The 25,600-nt window shown below is 43.6% G+C and overlaps 3 protein-coding genes across 4 annotated transcripts; 2 read left to right on the plus strand and 1 right to left on the minus strand.

The window, feature by feature from the left end:
* Window positions 1-2,114: 2,114 nt before the first annotated feature.
* LOC308195052 (putative E3 ubiquitin-protein ligase HERC3) lies at window positions 2,115-24,958 on the minus strand. 2 transcript variants are annotated; one of them, XM_080591858.1, is made up of 23 exons: window positions 24,766-24,958; window positions 24,036-24,168; window positions 23,296-23,372; window positions 22,517-22,738; window positions 21,652-21,743; window positions 20,919-21,049; window positions 20,002-20,147; window positions 19,605-19,681; window positions 19,193-19,290; window positions 18,642-18,701; window positions 17,983-18,085; window positions 13,268-13,451; window positions 12,745-12,929; window positions 11,134-11,229; window positions 9,918-10,049; window positions 9,715-9,831; window positions 6,921-7,061; window positions 6,645-6,811; window positions 5,496-5,562; window positions 5,211-5,284; window positions 4,380-4,563; window positions 3,900-3,999; window positions 2,115-3,284 (listed from the first exon to the last, which is right to left on the minus strand). In XM_080591858.1, exons 1-23 carry the CDS (start codon window positions 24,857-24,859, stop codon window positions 3,070-3,072), a joined length of 2,895 nt encoding a protein of 964 aa, XP_080447984.1. In that variant the 5' UTR covers window positions 24,860-24,958; the 3' UTR covers window positions 2,115-3,069. The 2 variants fall into 2 exon arrangements, 1 of the variants encoding a protein (XP_080447984.1); XR_013951187.1 differs by lacking the exon at window positions 4,380-4,563 and having other exon boundaries at window positions 3,236-3,284.
* PYURF (PIGY upstream open reading frame) lies at window positions 7,070-9,920 on the plus strand. The gene is made up of 2 exons (XM_080591904.1): window positions 7,070-7,329; window positions 7,420-9,920. Exons 1-2 carry the CDS (start codon window positions 7,187-7,189, stop codon window positions 7,583-7,585), a joined length of 309 nt encoding a protein of 102 aa, XP_080448030.1. The 5' UTR covers window positions 7,070-7,186; the 3' UTR covers window positions 7,586-9,920.
* On the plus strand, window positions 7,590-9,920 carry PIGY (phosphatidylinositol glycan anchor biosynthesis class Y; the record flags this gene model as incomplete). The annotated part of the gene is made up of 1 exon (XM_080591910.1): window positions 7,590-9,920. The coding sequence occupies one exon, from the start codon at window positions 7,590-7,592 to the stop codon at window positions 7,818-7,820; it is 231 nt and encodes a 76-aa protein (XP_080448036.1). The 3' UTR covers window positions 7,821-9,920.
* Window positions 24,959-25,600: the final 642 nt, after the last annotated feature.

Raw genomic sequence — 25,600 nt, forward strand, 5'->3', positions numbered from 1 at the left:
AGCTCAGAGGATTAGCCAGGGATAGCTGCCCATGCTGGCTGCCACGAGCTAAGGTGAGGCCTTGCTAGCCCCCGTGGAAGTGGCATTTCTGCGTGGTGTCTGCTCTGCAGCAAATCCAGCACGAAGGCATCCCTAACACTCTTCACCAAGGCTACCCACTTTGTTTCTCGTGGCTTACAAGCTGCCTGGGTGCCCAAGTCATCCCAGATCCACACTGACTGCATCAGCTGCTCTACAGGGCTCTGGCACATCTCTACAGGTGATGTTCAGATCAGAAGAACAGTCTAAAAAAATCCTGCTGCAGGTTGAATATACTTTTGATACCTGTGTAAAGCCTTTTAAACTCATAGCTGGGTATCAGACTCACTCACATTGTATTTCTTTGCATATTTTATAATAAGCACTGCTTGAAAAAACATAGACACAGCTTAGAGCTCGAAGTCATTTCAGAATATGACAGTGTTCTACTCTGCTTCTTTGAAAGGTCTTTCTAAATTTTTTTATTTTTTATTTTTATAAAAGCAGGGCTTATTTGAGGACAAATCAAAGATAGCCTTGAAAGTTATTCTGGGATTTAATCTCCCATGTGCTGTTGCATCATACATGATAAGGAAATTCCTTCAGGCTCTAAATAAGCCTATTATCATTTAATCTCTGATGGGTTATTTGGAAATCCAAACAATATATCTTTTGTGCACTTGCAGAGCACAAAAGATCACTCTGGATTTCCAAGATCTAACAGAGGCTTAGAAAAGCATAAAGGAAAGCAAAGGAAAGAGAGGGGAAGGGGAAGGGGAAGGGATGAAGCAGCCAGAAGCAGGCTGGTAAAGAGCCATCAGCAGGCTAAGCTGTGACAACAGTCAGTCATGATGGTGGCACAACAGCTCGGGCTTCTGCCAGTTCCCTCAAAAATACACCTGCAGCAGGGTGGTGCCTTTCCCAAAGATGATTAGTAAAACAGTTTTCATGTAGTTGGGAAAAAAGACACCTCGAGCAGATCACACTGACCAGTTTTCATTTGTCTTTCCCATGGTGCCCTTTCTGCTCCAGACAGGCAGGGGCTGGGGGTTGGCTCTGCACAGGCCACCCAGGGCATGGGGCATGTATCCCCTCCATGCTCCAAATCACATGTTCCCAGGGGAATCCCTGTAATCTGAGCATCCTTATACAAGACAATGGGTGTCATCGCCATGGTGTTTAGTCTATTTTCATCATGCAGTGTTTGTGCTTCATTTCATCGCAAAGAGCTCAGCCACCCTGAGGATCCCATGTGGCACAGGGCTTTGAGTATGTCAGCAAACATACCCCAGGGCATGTTTTTAGAAGCTCTGCTGCACAGGTGAGACATCTAAGAGATAACGGCTGCCAAGCTCTTTTGAAAGTCCAGCTCTTGGTTTCTCTTTCTGAACCTAGACTCAAGCCCTGAACCCTTCAGGAAAGCAGAGGGAGACAGGCTGTGACAATATATAGGGAAAAGCTGCTGGAGCTGTCACGTGAAAGCTCTGAGCGATGTCCTGTGAACTGTCTGCTGAGAAGTAGTATTAAAAAAAAATAAACTGATTTTCTCTGCAGTCCCTGTACACTTTTCATGTGTCCTCAAATGACACGTTTCCAGGGGTGACCTGTCCTTGCACTGGGAGTTGTATCAAATGCTTCAAACTAGCAGCGCTACCGTGGTACCCATCCCCACTAACACGTCAGTGAGTCAGGCAGGCAGCAACAGGATAGTTCCCCAAGTCTTAATGGACAACCTTACAGTGACAGAGGTTGTAACATTCATTTTTGCAGCTTGGGAGTAGTTTATTCATCATTAAAATTCACCCAGCTCTGGAAAGGGGCACTGCGTGTAATGCACAACACGAAATCAAGGCAGAGGAGGTGGTGAAAATTTGTCATCGTCTCGCTCTAGATTTTTACATTCATCTAAACCATATTCTGCACCAAATGTAAAATACTCTGACTTGTTCAGTGTATGCAATGCACATTTGAAACACACCTATACAGCCTTTGACTCCTCTTGTGAAGGCCTTGTGTATATGAACGAGGACAGAAAACAGATATACATTGTCATGCATAGGCAGCCACATAACAGAGGAAAAACAGAACCACAGGTATGAAAACTTAATCAATCATCATTTAATTTAGCACAGTAAAAGCCTTCTTTACATATGTACATCTACTGACACACTTACACCAAAGGAAAAAGGACGTCAGAAAATCATGACTGCTATCCCTCAATTATTTTTTTTTTTACATAAAGCAAAATATACAGAGAAAATACACATTCTGCCTTTACATCCTGCCTGACATTGCCAATATCCTGCCAGTGTTAAACAGTTTTGGCAATGAGCTTCCAACAGTCCTGCAAGCCTCATATTCACAACGTTCTGCAGACAGAGCTGTTCTGCAGGCCTAAAATTCTGTTTTAATTGCCAGCCATCTCCTTAGAAGATGTAAAGCAACACAACAAACTAATTAATGCTTTACAAATACAGCTTCTGACAAAGTCTAGGAATGATCAAATCCTCTTCCTAAGAACTTCTCTCAGATAAGTAAAAGGCCATATTCAGGTAAGTACAGATTGCTCCTTCAATTCACAATTTAATGGATCGGGTCTCCTTAGAGTTGGTTGCTCTCCAAGAGAATCCTTGACTAACACAGGTTAAAATGTTACCCTGGCCTCCTCTTGTGACAATGACTTTAGCATACACTGTCTGTGTATTTGGTAACGTACAAATCACAGAAACCCTGCTGTTGAGAGCTCGACCAACTAAAGAAGACCACTACAGCACAATTAGGATGAACACACATGTAAATATACTTGTTTACCAAATTGCTTCTTGCAAGCATGTTAAATAGTATTCTTTTTTTACTAACTTTATAATCTAACAATCAAGTATGTAATCAATATACAACCTCAGTGAATATACACAGTCAAGTGTTTATGAAGTACAGTAAAAAAAAAAAGTCAGGGTAAAACCAGTAAATCAGTTACCAAGAGGAAAAATATTACAAATGAAACAAAAACTTGCTTTCTTGTTTGTGCATTAATGTGCTCCTGACCAAAAGTCACTTCAAGGCAAAACCTTCATCATGCTCTATGGCACAGAGGAGCTTTTTCTCTAGTATTTCCTTACTGCTGTACCTGGGGAGGATGAGAAGGTGGCTGCAGGTATTACCTCGAGGAAAAAAATTATCTGGATTTTCCCATCCAGGATCTTGAATAGCAAATCCAAAATATTCCAGTCCATAGGCAGGGATTCGATCAGATCCTGACATAAAAGCTAAACAAAGGAGGATGGAACAAAGGCAAGTTAGCAAATTAAAAACAAACAAACAAGAAAATGTCATCAGAGGATGAAAAACATATGAAGGAAAATCAGTGTAAACATATAGCTATTTCCATAAGCTAATTGTTCTGTGTTGCTCAATTTCTACCCGATTATAATAGTCTCTTGCTGATTCGTAATAATTATAAACCATCTTTTACTTTTACTTATATAGACTTTGTGGATAAGAAAACCCAGGCTAGGTTTGATCTTCTACCTTTAAAAAGGATGAGGTAGCTTCCTTTGAGAAAGCTAAACTGCTTGTGTCAGCACGCAAGTTGAGGCCTCTGACCAACAACTGATATCCACAAAAGTAAGGCATAAAGTAATTGCAAGATACAAGGGTGTCAGATGCCTTTAAGCAAGCTTCAAGGGAGGTGAGAAGGGTCAGACCTGTGTCTGTATTATTCTTAGTGTTAATCCTTTGTGTCTTTCACTAGAAAATGGGGGGGGAAAGCATGCTGAAAAGCAGTTTGGATCTACAGTATTTTTCACACACAAGCATCTAAATGTGTCTTGTGAGAGAGAGAGAAAAGGGCTGTAGGAAAGTTTAGAATGTCTGAATATTACCAAGAAACTTTTTCTTTTTTTCTTCTGGGAGCTTGAAAAACACAGTCCAAAAATTCTTGATGGTTTGATGTGACTCCTGATAGCCTATGTACATCACATTCTGTTAAAGAGATAAAAATAAAACTGGCTTCGCTATTTCCATTTTTATTTAAAGCAACAACGGTTTATCTGATAATTTTATAATCCTGTTCATAGATGTTCAAATCCTCTTGACTGGAATCTGCTTGTTCATTTGTTTTTCAAAGATCCGCATGACAATCCTTGAGCTACAATTTAATTTTTATCACCCTATTTTCTTGTACCTAGTGTGGATTAGAAACAGACTCAAAACAATGTTACAAATGATAAAAAGAGTACCTTGAGCTACTATCTTTGTGTTCCTGATCTACACATTCAATAAAATAATAGGACTGAAGGAGTTTTTGCTCAGCAAACACCTTGTGCAAAACAGCAGAAAGCCACTCTGCTTGTATCCAATACCTTTTGCAGCAGACGCCAGTTGTATGTTGCGTGTCCCAGGAGAGCAACTCGGAGCTCAACAGGGAGAAACATCTTCCAGCTTCTAGCTGGACAGCCTCTTAAAAAACCTTGCATAAAGTCCTCAAATGGCTTCCGTATTGATTCATTGAATATGTAATTCACATATAAGTCAACAAATTCCTTCCTGCAAAAATATTTTGATTCAAACAAGTAATACAAGAAAGTGACTTTTGAAAAAGAGAAATACATAGAACTTTTTTTTTTCTTTTTCTTTACTCTGTTTCACCTGCTTTATTGTCAAAACTCTTTACTGAAAGCAGTCACCTGCATAACTCAGGCCATAGACTTGCTCTGTGTCCTCTGTGCTGAGGTTAATATTAACACAAAACCTCACTGATAGATTGCTCCTCTTCCATTATGCACAAGACATGTTATGTACAAATAACTAAGCAGGGAATATTTTGCTCACAAAAAAATCTTACAGAGGTGTACCTGTGCCTGATTTCCCAGACAAGTTGTGTGTATTTCCCTGAAAATGTTGTTCAGAGACATTTTATATATTTGTTAGGAACTTCCCTGTAAAGACCAGGTATCCCTGCGTACGCCAATGTCAGGATGACCAGGGATCCCTGTCTTATCCACTGCTGGCACAAACTGCTGATGTCTGGCACACATACAGCAGAAATAGCAAGAACTGAAAGCAAACAAGTTGACTGAGATGAACGGCACAATGTTGATGCTCAGTATTTTCAAGGAATATGTGGGGACAGATATAGATACGACATTTTGTATACTCATAACAGGTAACAGGACAAGAAAAATGAAACTGACCTGTTATGCTTAGTGACAGGAATGTTGGTACCATTTTCTTTAAGCTCAACCACAGACCCTCCTTCTTCCAGTTGCTGCACAGAAAGGAAAAACATTGGATGCCATATCTATTATATATATAATAGGCACATGTGAGCTATATCTATTACTCTTTCTTTCTGCGGGGCTTGACTCAGCACTCTCGCTAGTTTGTGTTTACAGACAAGTTTTTGTGTCATTTGCAGGGGGATACTGTCTTGCCTGAGTTACATGCTTGCACATCAAAATGACACAATGGCATCTTACCACGAAGGTCATGTGCTGGCTCTCAAGCTCATCCTCAGATTCTTCATTCAAAATATTCTGAAGATTCCTTTCAAGAAAAAACCACAAAAAAGGAAAGATAGAGAAGAGACATTAAGACGATTCATTGCACTCTCAGATTCTGCTGAAAAGCATCCTTTGACAAGCAGTATTTAAATGTACACACATACAGAGTACTTGTACTCACACAGAACCTTCATAATGTGGCCCTAAACTGATTTATACACTTGAGTTCTACAATTGCCATGACTTAAGGGCAAATGCCTTGATTACAAAGGATTCCAAGCAAGACCATTTCCATGCTCCGCGGGGATTTTACAGAGAGTAATTCCAGTGGCAAGTGGGCTCAGACCACAGCTTTATCCTTCCAAAGACCATCTAGTACGGAATTATGTGTGCATCAGTGGGATGATCTAGGAGAACTGTTTTATAGAACAGTGTCTCTCAAAGCATTGCTGGCAACCCAACATTTCAGTACACTGAGGGCTTTTCTGCACATTGACACAGTCACTGGCTCTAGGGAAAAGGTTCTTACCAACTGTTCATAGCAATTGTGTGGAATGCTAGGCTTCAGGTACCTAGAAGCTTTATGCTGCTGGCAGCAGCAGCTCTTCCTGCAGTATCTGCCTGTAATCTCCTTTCTCAGTATGTGGAAACGCTGCATCTTGGTTCTCAGATTTGACATGACTGCAGCATAGGTTAATACTGCGCTCATGACTGGCTACTTTAAAATCACTGTGGAAATTAGTAATAAATAATTAAATAAATAAGGTTGTTATTTCAAGTCCAAACTACAGCTTGAAGTATTTATGAACCACATCTTGCTAGTATGGACTTAAGCTCACACGGCTTGGCATCCCTACTCCTTCCAACGTCCAGGACTTGACTTTTTGTTTTGGTGATGCCAGCATCTGTTTGAGAGCTGTATTCCCAGCCAAGGAGCCTCCTTCAAAACACTGTGTTTTTTAGCAGCTCAGAAATGGCAAATATCATTGCCATAGGTGTACCTAACACTGCTTTCAAGATTTCTGTGCACATCACCAAACTAGGAGACCTGCCCGAACTGTAGTTTCACAGCAAATTAGGAAATCCCTTAGGAATCTCACAGCTTAGGACATTCCTAGCTTGTACCTGGCTACTGCTGGCATCAGCTCCCTCAGATCCTCCAGGGTGGGTGCGATGTTCAACATCTTCTTGAAGAGAGCGCTGGGGAAGGGGAAGGGAGCATGGCATTTGTTATAAAAAGCCATCCCAAACAGGGTCCCAATCAGGAAAAAAGTGTCGTCGTGGCTTGGCACCTAGTTAGACGTGAATTTTTTTTTTAAAAAAAAAAAAAGCAGAAGAAATTATACCTTTCTCTGTCTTGAAGAGCATTTCCCTTGCACCGGGGCTGCTGCGCCGCCTTACCTGACTGGGGAACCAGACCAGCCGGGAGGGGAAGTGGCGGAAGGCACCGCTCCGGGGGTCGCTGAAGGCCCTGGCGGCGATAGCGAAGAGCTCCTGGGACAGCCCGCCACCATCCTGCCCTTCCTCGCCCTCGAACACCACCTGCGGGCCCGGAGACACCCGTGACGAGGGGGGCCCGGCGCCGCCCGGAACCCGTGTGCGCTCCCCGCGGCACGGCCCGGCGCGTCCCGCCCGAGCACCGGAACCGAGCCCCGGGCGCGGCCGCCATGTTACGAGGCGGGCGCGGGGCCGTGGCGGCGCTGAGGCGGGCGGCGGGGAGCCGCGGGGCGGGCGGCCACGGCCGGGGGCAGGCGCTGGAGCCGTCCCTGCTGCGCTTCTTGGTGTGCCCGCTCTCCAAGCGGCCGCTGAGGTGAGGGGGAAGCGAGCGGGTGCTGAAGGGCAAACCTAAGCTATCCGCTCCTCGCTTGGATTCATTATTATTTTTCTCTTGGCTGCCCAGGTATGACGAGTCTACTAACGAGCTCATTAACGAGGAGCTGGGCATCGCGTATCCCGTCATCGATGGCATCCCGAACATGATCCCGGAGGCTGCCAGGACAACGCGGAAGAAGCCCCCGGCTGACGGCTCGAAGGAGACCTCGGGGCCCGCTGGGCCCCAGCAGTAAAGCGATGGCTGGAGGAGGCGTGCTGCCCTCCCTGCCCACACTGACCGTCCTCGTTCCGCTCCTGTCCCTAGCAGGCTTGTTCTATGCAGCCGCTGTGGATGAGACCTTCCCGCAGGGCTGCACCAGCACAAATAGCTTGTGTTTCTACAGCCTCCTCCTTCCTATTACAATACCAGTTTATGTGTTCTTCCACCTGTGGACCTGGATGGGGATTAAGCTCTTTAGGCACAACTAGTGCAATGCGTTTGCTAAACCCCTGTGCTTCTCTAGAGCAACAGTTTACTCTCACAGGGTGCTACAGTTGATCTGAGAGAGTTCCCATCTGGCACTAGTGACCGTCGCTGTTTTCCTAGTGGTATCTGGAACTGTATGAAGTCATCTGCAGCAAGCCCATTACTTAATTACTGCTAAGGAAGATAGAGAGGAGGACTAATGAGAAGCATTAACTCTTTCTAGTATATCTCTTCAAGAACATTCTCTGTTTCTAATGGTACTACTGAAAAGCTTACAGGTGGCAGTCATCCTTTTGAGAAAAGACTGCACGCAGATTGAAGTAACGTCTTAGATAATAAGCAATGACAGCATGACGGTATAAGTCTCTCTTTGAGTCATGAAGCTTTAACTTTGTTCATATGTCTTGAAGTGATGTGTGTGTATTGAGATGTATTTGTCTCCCTGTTAGAAGAATGTAAAATAAATTAGGCTGATGGTTAATAACAAGCTTTGAGTTAAATGAAGAAATTTACTTGGGATGACACCCATGACTGTACATCCACCAACTGCTTACTTCGGTTATTTATTTTTTCATTAATTTTTTTTTGTAAGAAAAAGATGGGCAAACAACAGCATTGCTTGCTGCCCAGAAAAGATGTATTTGTGCATCTAGGGGTTTTGTTAGGCAGAATCACCTACAACATATTTCAGTATCTATTTCAGAGATGTATGTCCTTATTCTATTTGTTAAGTGTGTCTGAGTGCACGAGTTTGGTAGCCATGCTGGGTCATCTTCATTAAAGAGGCATCTCCTGACAGGCTGGAGGAGAAACAGCTTACTGAGCCCAGGATTTGGTAGCCAAGTCAGCAGCTACAAATACTACATACGTATGTAGGGTATCTTTCCCCTTAACACGATCTCTTCTTCAGCATCTTCAGTAGAGAGCAAACAGAAGATACTTCTGCTAAATACTTCAGCCTTCCCTGTTCCCGTTTACAGTAAGACTAGAGAATGGAGTGACAGAATGTCCTTTACCTGCTGAACATTTCAGAAATGCAGCACAAAACTGTAAATGTTGCAGATCTTAGTAGTAGTGTCTATAGACAGTAGTGTCTGTTGGTGAGATACTAATCAAATTGACCAAGTAGCTTCTGCGCAAATAATGGTGTGATCTATAGTATGAAAGGCAGTATGCAGAGGGTGTATTTGAAGGCTGACTGGCAAACATCTGGGAACTTGTTGGGGCTCCTTCTATGATCAGTGGAGAGGCTTGTCTAGAGGATAGTACAGAGCACAAGCCTTATTTTCAGTGTAAAAAGTACCCATTTTAGCTGATGTACTGAGGAAGGGGGAAGGAAGGGTAGCTCTAGAAGCTATTTGTGAATCTTTTCCTAAATGTTTAGGAAGGAGAAGCTTTGACAGCTCTGGCCAGCAAGAAGTCTCACGTGGGAAGAAACAGAATCGGATAATGCATAGGTGCAGTACCAGACTGACAGCGCTTGTGTTAGTGACAGAACACAGGCACATGGTCCTTGTGTTGAGCTCAGCTCTGGGCAGATGCTTGGATCCCACATCAGCCACCTAACTGCTTTTGCAGGGCAGGGCTAGTATTGAAGAAAACCTGAAGAAAACTAGCTGAGTCTCTTCAAAATCATTGTAGCAGTAATAGTAATGGACTTTGCCAATTACCAGTTTCCTGAGCAATCCTATTATATTATCCCAAAGCAGCTTCACAATAAATAGCACTGCCACTTGCATTTAAATTATGCCCAGAAAGCCTAACGGCTATCTGGAACAGGAATGTAAAATACTACCCTCCCGATTTACTTTACATCCCCAGTGGAACTTTATAATACTTCAGAACAGTGCAGTAATACATTTAGAGCTAACAAAACAATATATTTTGGTATCTTACTTCTAAGTTCCTGCTGAATTGATCATTTTGTGCTGTTATTAAATGACGCCGTATGTCATCCAGAAGGTGTTCTCGTCTGACAGAGAAAATATAGGGTTTCTTCCATATCCAGCCTAGCTGTTGAAGAATTAAATAACCATTTGTTAGAAGTGTGTTTCTCTCTTCTAAATTGTAAAAACAAATAAAAAATTGGTGACACTTACAAAGTTGTAGCACGTGTACAGACTGTTGCATTCTAAATAATGAACCAAGATCTTGTCGTGCATGTCAAAGATGCATGGATATTTGGTCAGCATCCCTAGAGTCCTCTGAAATGTCACCCTCTGAAACATCACCTGAAATTACAAAGAAAAGACATGATTCTTCACTTGCAAGATCAGAGTTTGGGGGTATGTGTAGAGATTGAACTGCCATCCTGTATTTCTGAAAAAGGCTTTTGATGTGTACATGACCACTATACAAACAGAATATGAACACTATACCAACATACCTGTACATGTACCAACATGTACATACTTTGTACATGAACACTATACCAACAGAGAGGCACGCTCCATAAAAGCGGCTTCTAAACACTTGCATGAATGGGAAACTGATAAGGAGGCATCTGAATTTTTGCAGAACTGTCTGTGTAGGCAGACATACATTACAGTATCCCAGGAATAAAACAGTAATTTTATTCCTTGGGCTTCCTTTCTGGACTGCAAGCTCACTTTGCCAGCTCACGTCGAGCTTCTCATCAATCAACATCCCCGGGTCCTTCTCCTCAGGGCTGTGCTCAGTCCATTCTCCCAGCCTGTATTTGTGCTTGGTACTGCCCTGGCCCAGATACAGGACCTTGCATTTGGCCTCGTTGAACCTCATGAAGTTCACACACGCCCACCTCTCAAGCCTATCAAGGTCCCCCTGGACCTTGTAAAAATAGTAAAAATGCCCCAGACACCCAAGTTAGATATGTTGTTATTAAAAGTGAAGAAGTGAACCATTTCACAGATTTTATTATTATTAACACTGCTTTTAGATATAAGTAAATGAAAGTGCTCAATAGGGTATCTCCATAAAAGTTTAAAGAGACCTCACAATAATTCTGTTAATTAAATATGATAAAATCTAGAAGTATACTAGAAGCATAGCAACCATCCTTCACGCTGCTATTTCATACTCATTGCCAGTTTGAAGCAAACAGATCTAAGCTCTTGGGAACAGCCCTGGTTCTCTGAACCAGGGAGTCATCAAAGGAAAGGTACTATTGTAGCTGCTGAAATACTGAGACTGTAAATGGCTTGCATGATTTAGGACAGCCGGAGGAGTGGGAAAGTGCACTGCCGCTTGGGTAGAGTTTAGAGTTGACTTCCATATATATTGATTTACAAAACAGCAGAATAAGTGTTTTGTGCTGCTGTAAGATTTTATACTTACAGCTTGTTTCACGTTGAATAAATATTTGATAATCGTTTTCACTTCGGACACATAGAAGTTGTTTTCTTGTAGTCTGAAGCCAGCCCTGGTGTTCACCTGCATTGATAGACAAAATATGAAAAGCAGAACTGCTGAGCTATGCATCTGTAAGCAGGACAGGACTAAGAAGAAACCGGGCTCTCAGCAGAAATAGCTCTGAGACCCTGCACAGAAATGGAAGTACAGAAACACTACAACACTGTAGAAGCACTCAACAGTGGCAAGTCACAGAAAACCATGTAAAAACTTGCAGGAACGTGATTTTAATTTACAACAAAGACTCGTTAGCAAAGGTATGAAAGGTATGAAAGGTATTTTTTTCCACTTTGTCTGTCATGTTGCAAGAGAATCTGAAGTTCCTCATTCACTTTCATATTTGTTGCCTGACAGAGATGTGATTCTGGGGGGGGGGGGGGGGGGGGGGGGGGGGAAGTGACCACATAAAGATGCAAATGATGTCACCACTTACTGAGGAGTACCCTCCTGCACTTCTGAGTTTTATCCAGTGAATAGATTCGAAAGTATAAACTTAGAGGTCCAAGTCTGCATTCTCAGCCAAAAGGATACTGAATTCTGAACCAAATTTATCAGTTCTCTGATTCACACTGAGTGCATGCTTGAACTTTCTCCCTTTCCTAAACTTTGAAGATCTCAGCAAGAGAAAGGATGTCTTTTGAGAAGAATACAGCTATTGTCCCCTCTCTTCCCCTTATTCATATGCAGCTAAACATGTTATAATTCTTCTGTTTCAGAAAACTTCTCAGGTAACAGGCTCTTAAAGCATCCTACAGTATTGCTGTGACAGCCATGCTGTGCCAAATAGGTGGGCTGTCATTTAAATGCTGTGAGCAGTTACTGGGGTGAGGGATCTCACTGGCAGGCACCACTGTGCTGCGCTTACGTGGCAAGGGCTTGGTAGCAGGGGGGATGCAGGGGTGGCCTCTGTGAGGAGCCCAGAAGCTGTCCTGTGTCAGATAAGAGCCAATTTCAGCTGCCTCCAAAAGGGACCCTCTGCTTTGCCTGCAATGATAATTGGTGGGTGACCTGCCTGTCCTTATCTCAACTCTAGAGCCCTTTCCATCCTATTTCTCCCCTTTTTTCTTTCAGGAGGGGAAGTGAGAGAGCCGTTCTGGTGTTCAACTGCATAGCATGGTAAAACCACCACAGCTACATCCATAGCTCAACATGCATCAAGGCATGCAGTCCTCACTGAAAGCATTCCCTCCCACCTTGAGGCTATAACATGCTTCAGTTCTTCATTTGTGCTCTAGGTTATCGTGCTTGGCAGAGGGTTTGGACTAGATGATCTTCAGAAGTCCCTTCCAACCTCAACCATTCTGTGATTCATTTCTACAGACAGTCAGCCAGGCACTGTTCAAGAGCATGATTTGGGGTAGGTAGTGGGACAACTCAACTCCTTCAAAGACATGCTAAAAAGATTCCTGAAGGAATGTCAAAGCACCATGTTTCCTTGTAAGAAGGAAACACTGAAAATTCAACAAAGAAAATTATTAAAATATTCTAAATCATACTGATATGTCCTGTCTAATCTGGATCCAAACACCTTCTCACCTGGTAAAGAATGTGCAGTATTTGCAGAGTCTCATGCAGTCTAAGAGTAGTCTCGTGTTCAAAGAGATGTATTTGCAACACTCCGTTTCTCCTGATTAATTGATCCAGTGTGTTCTGGGAAAGCTTCTGATATATATGGACCAGATTTTTGAAAAATAATGTGTCTAGATTTGACCACAGGCACTCTGTAAATAAAATAACAGCTAGTAAGATATCCACCACAGGTAACATGCAAATGACTACTTTTTTTTTTTTTTTGATTAAGTTGCATTTTCCTTTCTTATCAACCGAACAAAACAAAATGCTAAATTTCATAGTACAAAATTAGTAAACCTCAGATTGAGAAACACTGTTTTTCTTGTGCCTGCTTTTTCTGTAGTAGTCCCCATATTTGTATTTCTACCAAAAGCATTTCTTCCAGGCTGAACTCTGGAACAAGTTACATCAACAATACTATCTCTTGCTCCACAGCCCAAAATGACCAAACATTTAATCATTCAATTCCATCTACTTCAAACCCTACCAAGAGCTTCCCGGTCCTTCTGCTGGAGCCTCAAAATGGCTTTTGCTAACAGTCTGAGAGAACAGTAAGAGCTCTCATCATCTCCCTGAAGAAGGAAAGGCAAGATCAAGTAGACTCTGAAATTTTCAGGTGAGATGGGAGAGGAAGACAATGATGGCAGCAAATCCTCAATTCCGCTTTGCACCTTCAGGGGGGAGAAAAAAAAAAAAATCAGGGATTAAAAACAGGGATTAAAAATGCAATTGTGTTATGCCAAAATAACCTATGAATTAGGTTAGCACAGAATTTCTGTTTCATTCACAGATCTTCTTTCACACACTAGGTCTAGAATACTACCTTTAAATTCAGTTCCTAAATTACTCAGTTTTCTGATTGATTTTGGGTAACTCATTCATCCATTTATTTCCCCCAATAGAAGACAGACAACTTTCTGGGGTAATTCTGCCATCATTTCTCTTCACTGGGAAGCCTGGCAGCTTTTTGTAAAAGGGCTTGTTCCCTGCACTAAGACTTTCATAAAACTTCACCTCTCCAGGATTCAGCTTCAGTAGGGACAACAAACAAACTCTTCAAGAAGCTTCCTGAAAGGTTGGATTATTATTTTTTTCATAGAATCATTCAGGTTGGAAAAGACCCCTAAGATCATCTAGTCCAACCTTTAACCTAGTACTAAAGCCCACCACTAAACCATGCTGCTAAGTTCTAAATCTAAGGCTTCTTGAAGACCTCCAGGGATGGTGACTCAACCACTTCCCTGGGCAGCCCATTCCAATGCCACACAACCCTTCCGGTAAAGAAATTTCTCCTAATATCCAACCTAAACCTCCTCTGGCACAACTTGAGGCCATTTCCCCTCATCGTATCACTTGGTGCTTGGGAGAAGAGACCAATCCCCACCTTGCTACAACCTCATTTGAGGTAATTGTAAAGTACAATAAGGTCTTCCCTGAGCCTTCTCTTCTCCAAGCTAAACAACCCCAGCTCCCTCAGCCACTCAGAACAAGTCATAAGACTTCTTCTCTATACCCTTCACCTGCTTTGTTGCCCTTGTTTGGGCACACTACAGCACTGCAATGTCTTTCTTGTAGCAAGAGGCCCAAAACTGAACACAGTTTTCAAGGTGCAGCCCAGAGCCAAGTACAGGGGGGCAATGTCTTCCCTGGTCCTGCTGGCCACACTATTTCTGATACAAGCCAGGATGCTGTTGGCCTTGTTGAACCTCATAGAGCTGGCCTCAGCCCATCAACCCAGCCTATCCAGAGTTCTCTGCAGAGATTTCCAACCCTCGAGCAGATCAACACTCACGCCTAACTTGGTGTCGTCTGCAAACTTACTGAAGGTGCACTCGATCCCCTCATCCAGATCATTGATAAAGATATTGAAGAAAAGTGGCCCCAATACTGAGCCTTGGGAGACTCCACTAGTGACCGGCCTCCAGCTGGATTTAACTCCATTCACCACGACTCTTTGGGCCCAGCCACCCAGTCAGTTTTTAACCCAACAAAGCATACAGCAGTCCAAGCCTTGAGCTGCCAGCTTCTTCAGGAGAATGCTGTGGGAAACAGTATCATAAGCCTTACCAAAGTCTAGCTAGACCACATCCACAGCCTTTCCCTCATCCACTGAGCATGCCACCTTGTTGTAGAAGATCAGGTTCCTCAGCCTTTGATAAACCCGTGCTGACTGGGCCTGATCACCTGGCTGTCCTGTAAGATAGCACTCAAGATCATCTGCTCCGTGAGCTTCCTTGGCACTGAAGTCAGACTGACAGGCCTGCAGTTTCCCAGATCTTCCTTCCAGCTCTTCTTGTAGATAGGTATCCTGTTTACTAGCCTCTAGTCAGCTGGGACCTCCCCTGATAGCCAGAACCACTAATAAATGATGGAAAGCAGCTTGGTGAGCACTCCCACCAGCTCCCTCTGTACCCTCAGGTGGATCCTATCTAGCCCCATACAGTTGCATACATCTAAGCGGAGTAGCAGGTCATTAATCATTTCCTCGTGGATTATGAGGTCTTAATTCTGCTCCGCATCCCTATCTACCAGCTCAGGGGGCTGAATACCTGGAGAACAACTGGTCTTGCTGATAAAGACTGAAGCAAAGAAGGCATTAAGTACCTCAGCCTTTTCCTCATCTCTTATCAGTATGTTTCCCTTCACATCCAATAAAGGATGGAGATTCTCTTTAGTCCTTCTTTTCTTGTTTATGTATTTATAGAATCATTTTTATTGTCTTTAATAACAATAGCGAGATTGAGCTCAAATTGGGCTTTGGTTTTTCTAATTTTGTCCCTGTACAGCCTCATGACATCTTTGTAGTCCTCCTGAGTGACCTGCCCTTTCTTCCAAAGGTCATAAACCCTCTTTTTCTTTCCGAGCTCTAGCTGCAGCTCTTTGTTCAGCCAGGCCAGTTTTCTTTCATGCTGGCTTATCTTTCGGCATGTGGGGACGGCCTCCTCCTGTGCCTTTAGGATTTCTTTCTTGAAGAACGTCCAGCCTTCCTGGACTCTTTTGTCCTTCAGGACTGCCTCCCAAGGGACTCCACCAACCAGCCTCATTACCAGGCCAAAGTCTGTCCTCCAGAAGTCCAAGGTGACAGTTCTGGTAACCCCCTTCCTTACTTTTCCAAGAATTGAAAGCTCTATTATTTCATGATCACTGTGCCCAAGATGGCCTCCAACCTTCACATCACCCACAAGTCCTTTTCTGTTTCTGAGCAAAAGGTCCAGCGGGCACTGTCCCTAGCTGGCTCGTTCAGTAGCTCCGTCAGGAAGTTATCTTCCACACACTCTAGAAACCTCCTAGACTGTTTCCTCTGTGCTGGGTTGTATTTCCAGCAGACATCCAATAAGTAGAAGTCCCCTATGAGAACAAGGGCTAGCAATTGCAAAACCTGTCCCAGCTATTTGTAGATTATTCGTCCGCTTCTTCGGCCTAGTTAGGCAGTCTATAACAGATGTCCACCAGGACATCTGCCTCACTGGCCTTCCCTCTGATTCTTAATCATAAACATTCAACCCTGTCATCGCCATTATTAATCTCAAGACAACCCAAACACTGCCTAACATCTACCCCACCACTTCTCCTTCCTACCCTATCCGTTCTGAAGAGTTTGTAGCCGTCCATTGCAGCAGTCCATTCATGACAGCCATCCCACCATGTTTCAGTGGTAGCAACTATGTCACAGCCCTCTTGCTGCACAATGGCTTCCAGCTCCTGTTTGTTGCCCATATCGTGTGCATTGGTGTAGATGCACTTCAGTTGGGCTAGCGATCCTGCCACCTTTGGGGGGGGAGAAGCCCTGCATGACCATTCCCAGGTACTTTTGTGATTTCTAACCTGTCAATATCCCTTGTGCCTTTGGTACCACATGGTTCTCCATCCCCTACCTCAGCAGGGGTGGTAGACCAATGGACCTTGCTAGCACATTGTTCTTTAACCATTGTCATATCACCCCCAGGCTTGTCTCTGTCAAGCCTGGTTTTATCCCCTTCCCTCCCCTTTCAAATCTAGTTTAAAGCCTTATCAGTGAGCCCTGCTAACTCCTGAGCAAAGATCCTTTTCCCCCTTAGAGACAGGTGAATGCCATCCATTGCCAGCAGGCCTGGTGTCTTGTAAAATGACCGATGATCAAAAAATCCCAAGTTCTGCTGGTGACATCAGGCTTGGAGCCAGATAATGATTTGCTGACTTTTCCTGTTCCTCAACCCATCAATCCCTGCAACTGGAGAGAGGGGAAAACATCACCTGTACTCCTGACCTCTCAACAACTATGTCACGGGGCCCTGAAGTCTCTTTTGATTGTCCTCAGACTTTGTCATCTCTGCGTACTTGAAAAATCACTAACAGGTAATAGTCTGAGGGCCAAACCAGGGCAAACAGCTCTCTCTTCACATCCCTAATCTGGGGCCTGGGGAGGCAGCAGACCTTCCTATGAAGCAGGTCTGGTCTGCACATTGGGCCTTCTGTTCCCTTCAGAAGGGAGTCTCCCACAACAGTGACCTGTCTTTTTTTCTTGGTGGGAGCTATTTTAATGCAGGACACAGGTCAACGTGACCTTCGCGTCACCTCCAAGCCAGACGTACTGCATTCCCCAGTGTTGCTCAGATTGACCTGCAAAGCTTCACACCTATTGTGCACGGGCACCTGAGAAGGTGAGAAGTTCCTAAGGGGATGAACCTGCTGCGCCAAGCCAGGACTTGTTGCCATTGCCCCTTATCCTCTAGGTCAGTGCATTCGGCCGGGTGGAGAGCGGACAGGGAAGCCCCTCTATTGAGTGTCCCTTCTGTCTGCTGGGCCTGTCTCAGAAAAGGTAGGGAGCAACTCCAGAAGTCTGTCTCCTCAGACTCCCTGATATACTTCAGTTTATTCACCTCTTGCCAGAGCAGAGGAGTGCCTCAACCTGGGCATACCTCCCACAAGTGTACTTGCTCCTGCCATACTGAACTCCCTAGGGCTGCCTTTGTTCAGGGGGAAGGACAGGGGACACAACCCACTCCTGACTCCACTCAAGCCCAGTCAGCCGCTCTCGTGAGGGCTGCCAGTTCCTGGTGGCTTCCTTGATGTGAGAAACACCTTGCACGCCCTGATCCCCCACTCTGCTGCAGAACATGTCTGTCCCACATTTGCTTTGTTTGTGAAAGACTGGGAAAACAGTAGTCAGATCTAGAGCTCCTTGGTGTCCATGTAGTGAGAATTCTTATATCAAATCCTTACCTCCTGGTAGATTACTCTCTTGTTGCTGATCTTGTTATAAAAACATTGCACTTCTCTCATGTCTACACCTGAGATTTCTTTGGAAGTTTTGAAATGTTTGTCTCTGTCGCAAAGGAAAAAAATCAAATGAGCTGTTTTTTATTAGTGACTGAACAGTGAAGCACCCTAACACCAGAAAATACTTAGAATTAAGCCCCAACTCCAGTGAGTACAGCTTCACCTGTTTTATAAGGATATTCTCACTGTGGTGCATCCTCATTAATATTCTGTCATTCCCATCTTGTGTAGTGATGGACTGTTAATAACTGGTAATAACAGGCTTGCTGTATTTCACCCAAAAATGAATTGCACTTCAGTGCTGGGAGGAGCTATTATGGACTGTAATAAAGTGGGAGTTGTAATATTGCCTCACGAGATTAAAATCATCCATCAGTTGTCACTATGGGATGGTCTACTACAATATGAGCTTCTACAGCAAATTTTGGTGGGAACTGCAGGATAAAAAAATAATTTTATTTCAAGCTTTTCCTTGAAAATGCAGACTTGCTTCTTGCAAATTCAGATGCAACTATTCTTCTCTACATACATAGCTTAAAATAACACTTTGTGATCGGTTTATATTAAGCAAATATTTTTATGTCTATGTCAGCACACACTACCTCTTCTCCAGGAAGCTTCCATTGATGCAAGCCTCAGATGAAAAGATCAGTCTGATATTCCTGAGTAAAAATAATAAAAAAAAAAGGCAAAGAAAAAAAAACAAACCAATCCTTTCAACAAAAGTAGCAACTTCATTATTTAATTCTGAGAGAACAAAAGCCATGTGCACAAGTTTATCTCCACCTAACCACATAAAAATTTCTTAACAACACCATATTGAGAGCTTTTATACAAGGCCTCAGTCTCTAGACTGGTTTAACTTTGTCAGCTCTTCACCAATTTAACAATCAATTCTTACAATGAGAAGGACTGGCTCCCAAAACCAGGCAGTACATCTGTTCTGTTCTTTCAAAAGGGTTATCAAGGGGCTGTTGCTTATGAGCATGTGTTTTTCCTATGCAAAAATTAAGTAAGCAGTGCTGGTACAAGATATGGCCCTCGGCTAAATTCTCAAACATCAGTTCCTACAAGAGTCTTCAAAGAATAATATTTTTTTAGGGAAAATTATGTATTGGGGGAAAAAAAAATCAACACCAGCATTCTGACTTACTTTTTTATAGTTTTCCAGCGTTTTGGACGGGAATTAGAAATCCATGCATCCGCTTCGTTCTCCTTCAGAGTTGCAATTCCATTCAAAGGATAGGAATTCTGTAGGAAATGCATGAATATGTGATGAGATTAAAGGTATAGCAGATGTGATTCTTTTTTTCAAGTCAATCACTACAAGAACATTTCAGCCTAAATATAAATAAATTAATGGTCATCCAGTGTGACCCAGATGCAGAAAACATAGAACAGAAATATAATTGCAATACAAGTCTGTTTCTGATGTAGGCATGAAAAGAACTGCAAAGAGACTTATCTTTAGTTGGAGCATTAAAAGCAGAAAAGAAAAATCAAAAGCTTCCAACAGTATTGTGAAAAATGGTAAAACTACAATCTGTAAACAAATATGTACATACCCTTTCCTTCAAGCAAAGGACAATACTCTCCTTTTCTTCTGACGTAGTTTTAATCACCTTTTGTGAGGTGTTGTTTTCTGTGAAAGAATGAAAAGGTTTTCAAACAGTTGAAGACACAGTCATTGCTACATAGTGTTCAGTGCACGGAGGTGGCATATTAAAAAAAAAAAAAAGACAGCAGCTGTCTATCTAAAAGTTGATTCCTTGAGGCCATTACTCATGATGGTAAATCAAATAGCAAATAGATTTACACATTGCTAGACTGTGTTTGGGACTATCAAGCAAGCATGTCTAAGCAACTAGAAGCCATCAGCTTTCTAGTGTAAACAGGAAATCAAGAAATCAAACTGAACTGAAGAAATTAATACAGATTGTACACATCTGCAGTGTTCATTACCCTGACAGAATTTTCCATTATCCACTGGTGAATTGATGGGAAGTGGTATCAATTGATTAGCCACTCTCTCATTTCCCAGCTGTCCTTCATCAGAACCAAATAAATAGACTTTGTCCAAGGAGGGGACATACACCAGTGTGTGCTGTCTGTTCAGAAAAAGAAAAATGGTCAGAACAAGTTAATACCACTGAGCTACTTAGAATACAATTTACAGATATGCTTTCAGAGGGGATAGCTGAGGCTTGTCTTTAGAAGTCATGACAGTCCAGCCATAGAGTCCCTTTAACTGAAGTCATAGGACCCTTTCCTTCTATAAGCATAGTAAAAAAGTAAAAAAATACAGACTCAAATTTCCTATACTATCCCCTAATGTTTGTGATTTACCCTGGTTCTGCATAAAAAAAATTAATTGTTATGCCTTGCTAGCTTCCTTCCATTTTTTTTCCAAGTGCAAATTCCACACTGCTGAGTCTGATTCAAAACCCAGGAAATTCAACAGGAGACTTTTTCTGTCCCAGTTCCAGAAAGGCAGAATGAAACTGGATCATTTTCACTATTGCTTGGTTCTTTCTAAGTTTCCACCCAGTCTTTTGAAGGAGATGGGAACTCGATGACTTTTCTGACTTAGCTTTTTGACAGTCTTCTGTCCTTTGGAACCCAGTACACCCTTCATTTCTTGGAAGAACAAGAGTCAAGGACTCCTGATGGTTTTTGCAGCCCTCTCCCCCTGCTTGGCACTGGCTGAGGGTTCTGATTTCACAGGGCTCGTGGCAGAAGGGTGGCCTGATCAGGAAGATCACTGACAGAGCTGAACACACAGGGATTTGAACATATTGGTGACTTTCATCCCTGCTGTTGTTCAGTGATTCCCCTAAAACTCTGACCTCAGAAGGCATTTTATTAAGGTACTTTCCTACCTTCCACAGGCAACCTGCGAAACTCTTGCTCCCCACAGCTCAGCCACTACACGAGGTGTTAGTTCATTCCGGGTGGAGTTGTGACCAAGCTGGCCAGCCCCTCCTGCTCCAAATGTGCACACCAAGCCATCCTTGAAGATGAAGAAACAAACAACAGGATCTCTGCATTATTAACAGCATTCAAATGGTCACCATCAAGAGAGGGACCCAGCAAGACACAATATGCATTATGGGCCTTTACTCAAAACATCCCTCATTCAAACAGTTCACTGCTCATCAAGCCTAATCTTATGTTGTTTTTATGCCCAAATCCTTTAACTCCTGGAAGAAAAAAAAACAAACAAACAAACAAACAAAAAAAACCCTCCTGAGAATAACTCCTTGTTTTTTAAGCATTTTATTGTATGAGTTAAACCTAGTGAATGACCTATTGCTCTCATTTGCTCACAGTATACTATAAAAAAAAAAAAAAGTATGTTTAAAAAGTATGAAGTGTCAAACTGCTTCTCTTTGCCCCAGGATTCCCATTCACCATCTCCCTCCCTGTTCATGCAGGTGATATGAATCAGAGCAAAGGCCAGTTTTCCCACTACCACAGTTAGTATGCCTTCAGGATCATCTCCAGATTCCGATGGAAGCAAGCATTGATATTCCAATTTCTTTGTGTTGAGTTTTAGCAGTGTATCTTTTCTCCCAGCATTTCTCAGATGCTGAGTTTCAATTTCAGATTCACCTTGGAGAGAACTGCAGTATGATCTGCCCCACATGCGATAAATACAGTCTTCCAGTGCTCTAATGCTTCAATGTATGATGGGTAGTCCTTGTCTGGAAAGAAAATACAGCATAGCTAAAGTGAAAGCTAGAGTGTAGAATTAGAAAATACTTCTCGTTGGTTTTTTTTCTTTCTTTTTTTCTTTTGGATTTTACCGTCCTATCTTACAGCAATTCATATATTTATGACTTGGTTTCAAGTTGTTTTCTACCCTCCACTATAACATTCTCTTTCTCATAATGTTCTGTCTGGTTCATAGTTTTTTCTCTGTTCAGTTACACTAGGTCTGAAACAAAATGCAACACTTTCACATTTGTTTGATGAAAGGTACTTGGCCTCAAAACATCTGATTTTCAAGGAGCTGAACATATTCAACAACTTCAGGTTCTGTCTGGCTAAGGCAACTCTACTCTTGCCTTCTAAGTCTGAAGACAATGGGTGACTTTAATTATTTTCTCACCTTATCTTCACAGAAAATTAAAGAAGGCAAAGAGGTATAAAATGAATTTCTTTCATGCAAGATTGGCTGGAAAGAGACATATGGTTTTACGAGCCCAGGCTACCCACTTGGCCACATAAAATGATGACAAAATGATCTGTAGATATATAACACCTAAATCCCTCGACCCTTCATGCATTTTCTGGTCAGGATGCAATAGCTTCGAAACAAAAAACTTATCTAGATATACTTGCTTCCAAAGTCCCTACCACCCACTGCTGTTCCAAAGAGATTTGGCATTCTAGAGTGATTCCTGTGTGCAGAAAGTTCACTGAGCAGGAAAATACCTTCCTATTGCTTTGCTCTCAAACTGCTTTCTTTCCTTACCTTCCGTGTGTCCAAGTCCCAGCTGTCCAAAGTCGTTCTTTCCCCAGGAGTACACGGCTCCAGAGAGTGACACAGCAATGCTGTGAGCTCCTCCAGCAGCAATTTGAGCAAGTGGGATGCCCTTTAGTCCTTTCACCAGCTGTGGTTTGGGGGTGAGCGTGACTTGTCTCCCCACTCCAAGCTGTCCATAGGCATTCTGGCCCCAGGTAAAGAGCTCACCTCCTTCACACGTGGAACAAAAGAAAACAGCTCTGTGTCAGGCTTCCCTTGAGTCTTTGTGCTTTGGGAGTGGGAGTGAGAATCAGTGCTGTTTTCAAAGATCTAGCTCCTAAGTGCTAGGAGTACATCAGCGGCAGAAGCCAAATCTCCCTGTCTGCTTCTGCCCCCTTCAGGGCAGTCCCATGCTGCCTATGTGACTCATCACAGCACGAATAAAAGCAGGGTGTTGCCTCTGTTGCCGTACTTTTATGAACCAGAGAAGAGCTCAAACTTTAAAATGTCCAGGTCTGGTGAGCGTAGGGCAGGGCAGCCACGTTTGCTCTCCACGACGCACCTTTGAGGAGGGGTAGTGCTAAGGAATTGGAGAAAGATAGAACTGCAGGTCCCTGGGAGCTGGGAAGGAAGGGCAGCGCTGACAGAGAGCACAGTTTGTGTCACCTATCCATTGCTCATTACTGATGGTGTCACTAACTACTGGACACGGTTCAAGGTCTCCCTTCTGAGCAAGCCTGCCAAATGGGACTCCCATTTGGAGAAAAGGTGTGCATAAAAGAGACTACCTCTGGACAGCGCCATGGAGTGATGGTCCCCACAGGCTATTTGAACAATTTCTCGGTTTCCCAGTTCTTCCACCAGCCTACGAAGATTAGGAAAAAATACCAAATCAAAACAGATGCTGTGCCATGAGACTAAGTAAAAAAAAAGAGGATCCTCTGCTCACCACGTCCTAGGATGTTTAGCAGTATTTACATAGAAAAATATTGGTCATCTCTCAGTTGATTCACCCTGCTCTTATACTAGCCTCCTTCAGTTGCACTAACTGATCTGATTGTGGTTTGCACCAGAGGAAGCTGAAAGAGAATCAGTCTCATCCCTGGGCAAACTAGCAGCAAATTCCATAAGCATACTGCTATGTCATTTGTAGATGCTGGTTACCCTCACAGATTAATCAGAAGGTGGCAAGGTTTATGTGGGCCTGGGTCTTTCACACACAGCTTTCCTAAGCCACATGTAGTTTGCATGTCATTTGCAAACTGGTAAATCTACTTATCCTTACTAAGTTTTGAGAGGAACCTGTACCGTCAGTATCTCAAACAGCTCAGATCTTAGTGTTACCCTCAAAATCAGAACATTTCTTGCTGGTTAAAAAAGAAAAAGTTTTGAGTTTTAGGAATGCAAGTGTTCTTGTTTCCTTTTTACAGTAAGAGCATGCCTGAGTTTCTTGAATGTTACCTTTAGGAAAAGGAGGACGTTCTCTGACCATTGCAATACATACCTTCACCCTGCAAAAGCTTCTTACCTTGGCTTAAAGCAGTTATCCGAAGATGTAGCCCAGTGTTCAGAAAGCTTCCCATCACAGGAGAGAAGGAGAGTATGTGTTTCATCACAGTTTGAACATTTCACCCCCTCCTTTCTCTGCAACTGCACATGTTCTACAGAACAAATAAAGACAGGCATGGCAGGAAGCAGGCACCTTAACCATCTCTGCTCCCTCCCCAGTATCTCTGTGTGCTACTGCTTTCACTGAGAGTTTCTGCTCCTTGGGAAGAAGTGCAGCAAGCATAGGCAATATTTTCTCAGGTCACTCAGAGCTTCAGTGTCCTGTGCACTACTTTGTTGTCCACCAGCCACTCTCCTGGCTGTCACTAGAAGACATTTCGCCATCTCTCAGATACAGGCTCTGAAAACAATCACTGACACGTCAGCAGAAGTACACTTACTTTTGCACGGCTGTGGAGAGTGTCCTGGGGAAAAAAGGCTCTTGCTGAGTTATCTGACTGCCCTAGATTTGTCACACGCTTGGGCACAGGTTGTCTCGAAGTCAGATGTTTTACAAGACACTGGAGAAGCAGTAAAATTCACACCTTGGCTGCCCCACCGCCCACCTTTCTCACCTCCCCAGCTTAACCACAGCGTGCAGTCAGACAGGGGCATCTCTCCCCATCACCCCCGTCTCCTCCCCAACCCCTGGCTCCCGGCGGGGTCCCCGACCCCCCCACCCCCGCTACGCCGCCGGTTCCCCCCCGCACCTCCCGCTGCCTTCGGCCGCTGCGGGGGGCTGCGCTTCTGCTGTCCGGCCCGCTGCCGCTGCCGCTGCCGCTGCTTTTTCCTTCCCCCGGCCATGCCGTGCCAGCAAGCAGCCTGCTACCGCTAGGCTGAGCCCGAGGCAGCTCCTTTATGCCTGCTCCCCGCCCCAGCCAGCCCCGGCCCGGCGGGGAAACGAAACCGAAAGCGAAACCCGGGAGCTCCAGCAGCTGGGGAGGTTCCCGGGATGCTGACGCTTGGAGGCGCTGAGCTGGGAAACGGGGATCTGTGCTCGAAAGGGTTTCCATTCTCGCATATTCTCTCCTGCTGTCTGCTAAATCTCCCCCTGCCTCTAAAGGAGAACACGCGCAGGGCCACCTTGTACAATAAATGATACCCGTGTTAGGGATCAAATGCATGGAAAGACATAAGAGCATCTTCATTGTATTCCCAATACCTTTAACTAGTGAACTGAATGCTTAAAAAAAATCATTGCTGCTGAATGCTGAGCACAGACAGGGAGGATAGCAGGGGTAAGGCATGCTGTGAAAGTAGCACTAAGGACGTGATTTTACGGATTCTTACTGGCGTTGAGTGAAATGCTGCAGAAAAAAATAATTACTGAGACAACAGAAGTGTTTAATATGATACATTTAAATGAAGCAGAATGGAGTGAACAAAAAGGCACAGAGAGTCAATATGGTGAAAAATAACGACAGGGTGGAGACATAGGACATAGCCCATTGTCAGGACTGGGGCAATTCTGTCCAGGGCAGGGCCCAACCCAGGTCCTGCAGCACTCAGCATTAACCAGGGCAGTACTGTGAGGCTTGGGACACC

Source organism: Anser brachyrhynchus (assembly GCF_964034855.1).
Source record: "Anser brachyrhynchus genome assembly, chromosome: 4".
NCBI lineage: Eukaryota > Metazoa > Chordata > Aves > Anseriformes > Anatidae > Anser > Anser brachyrhynchus.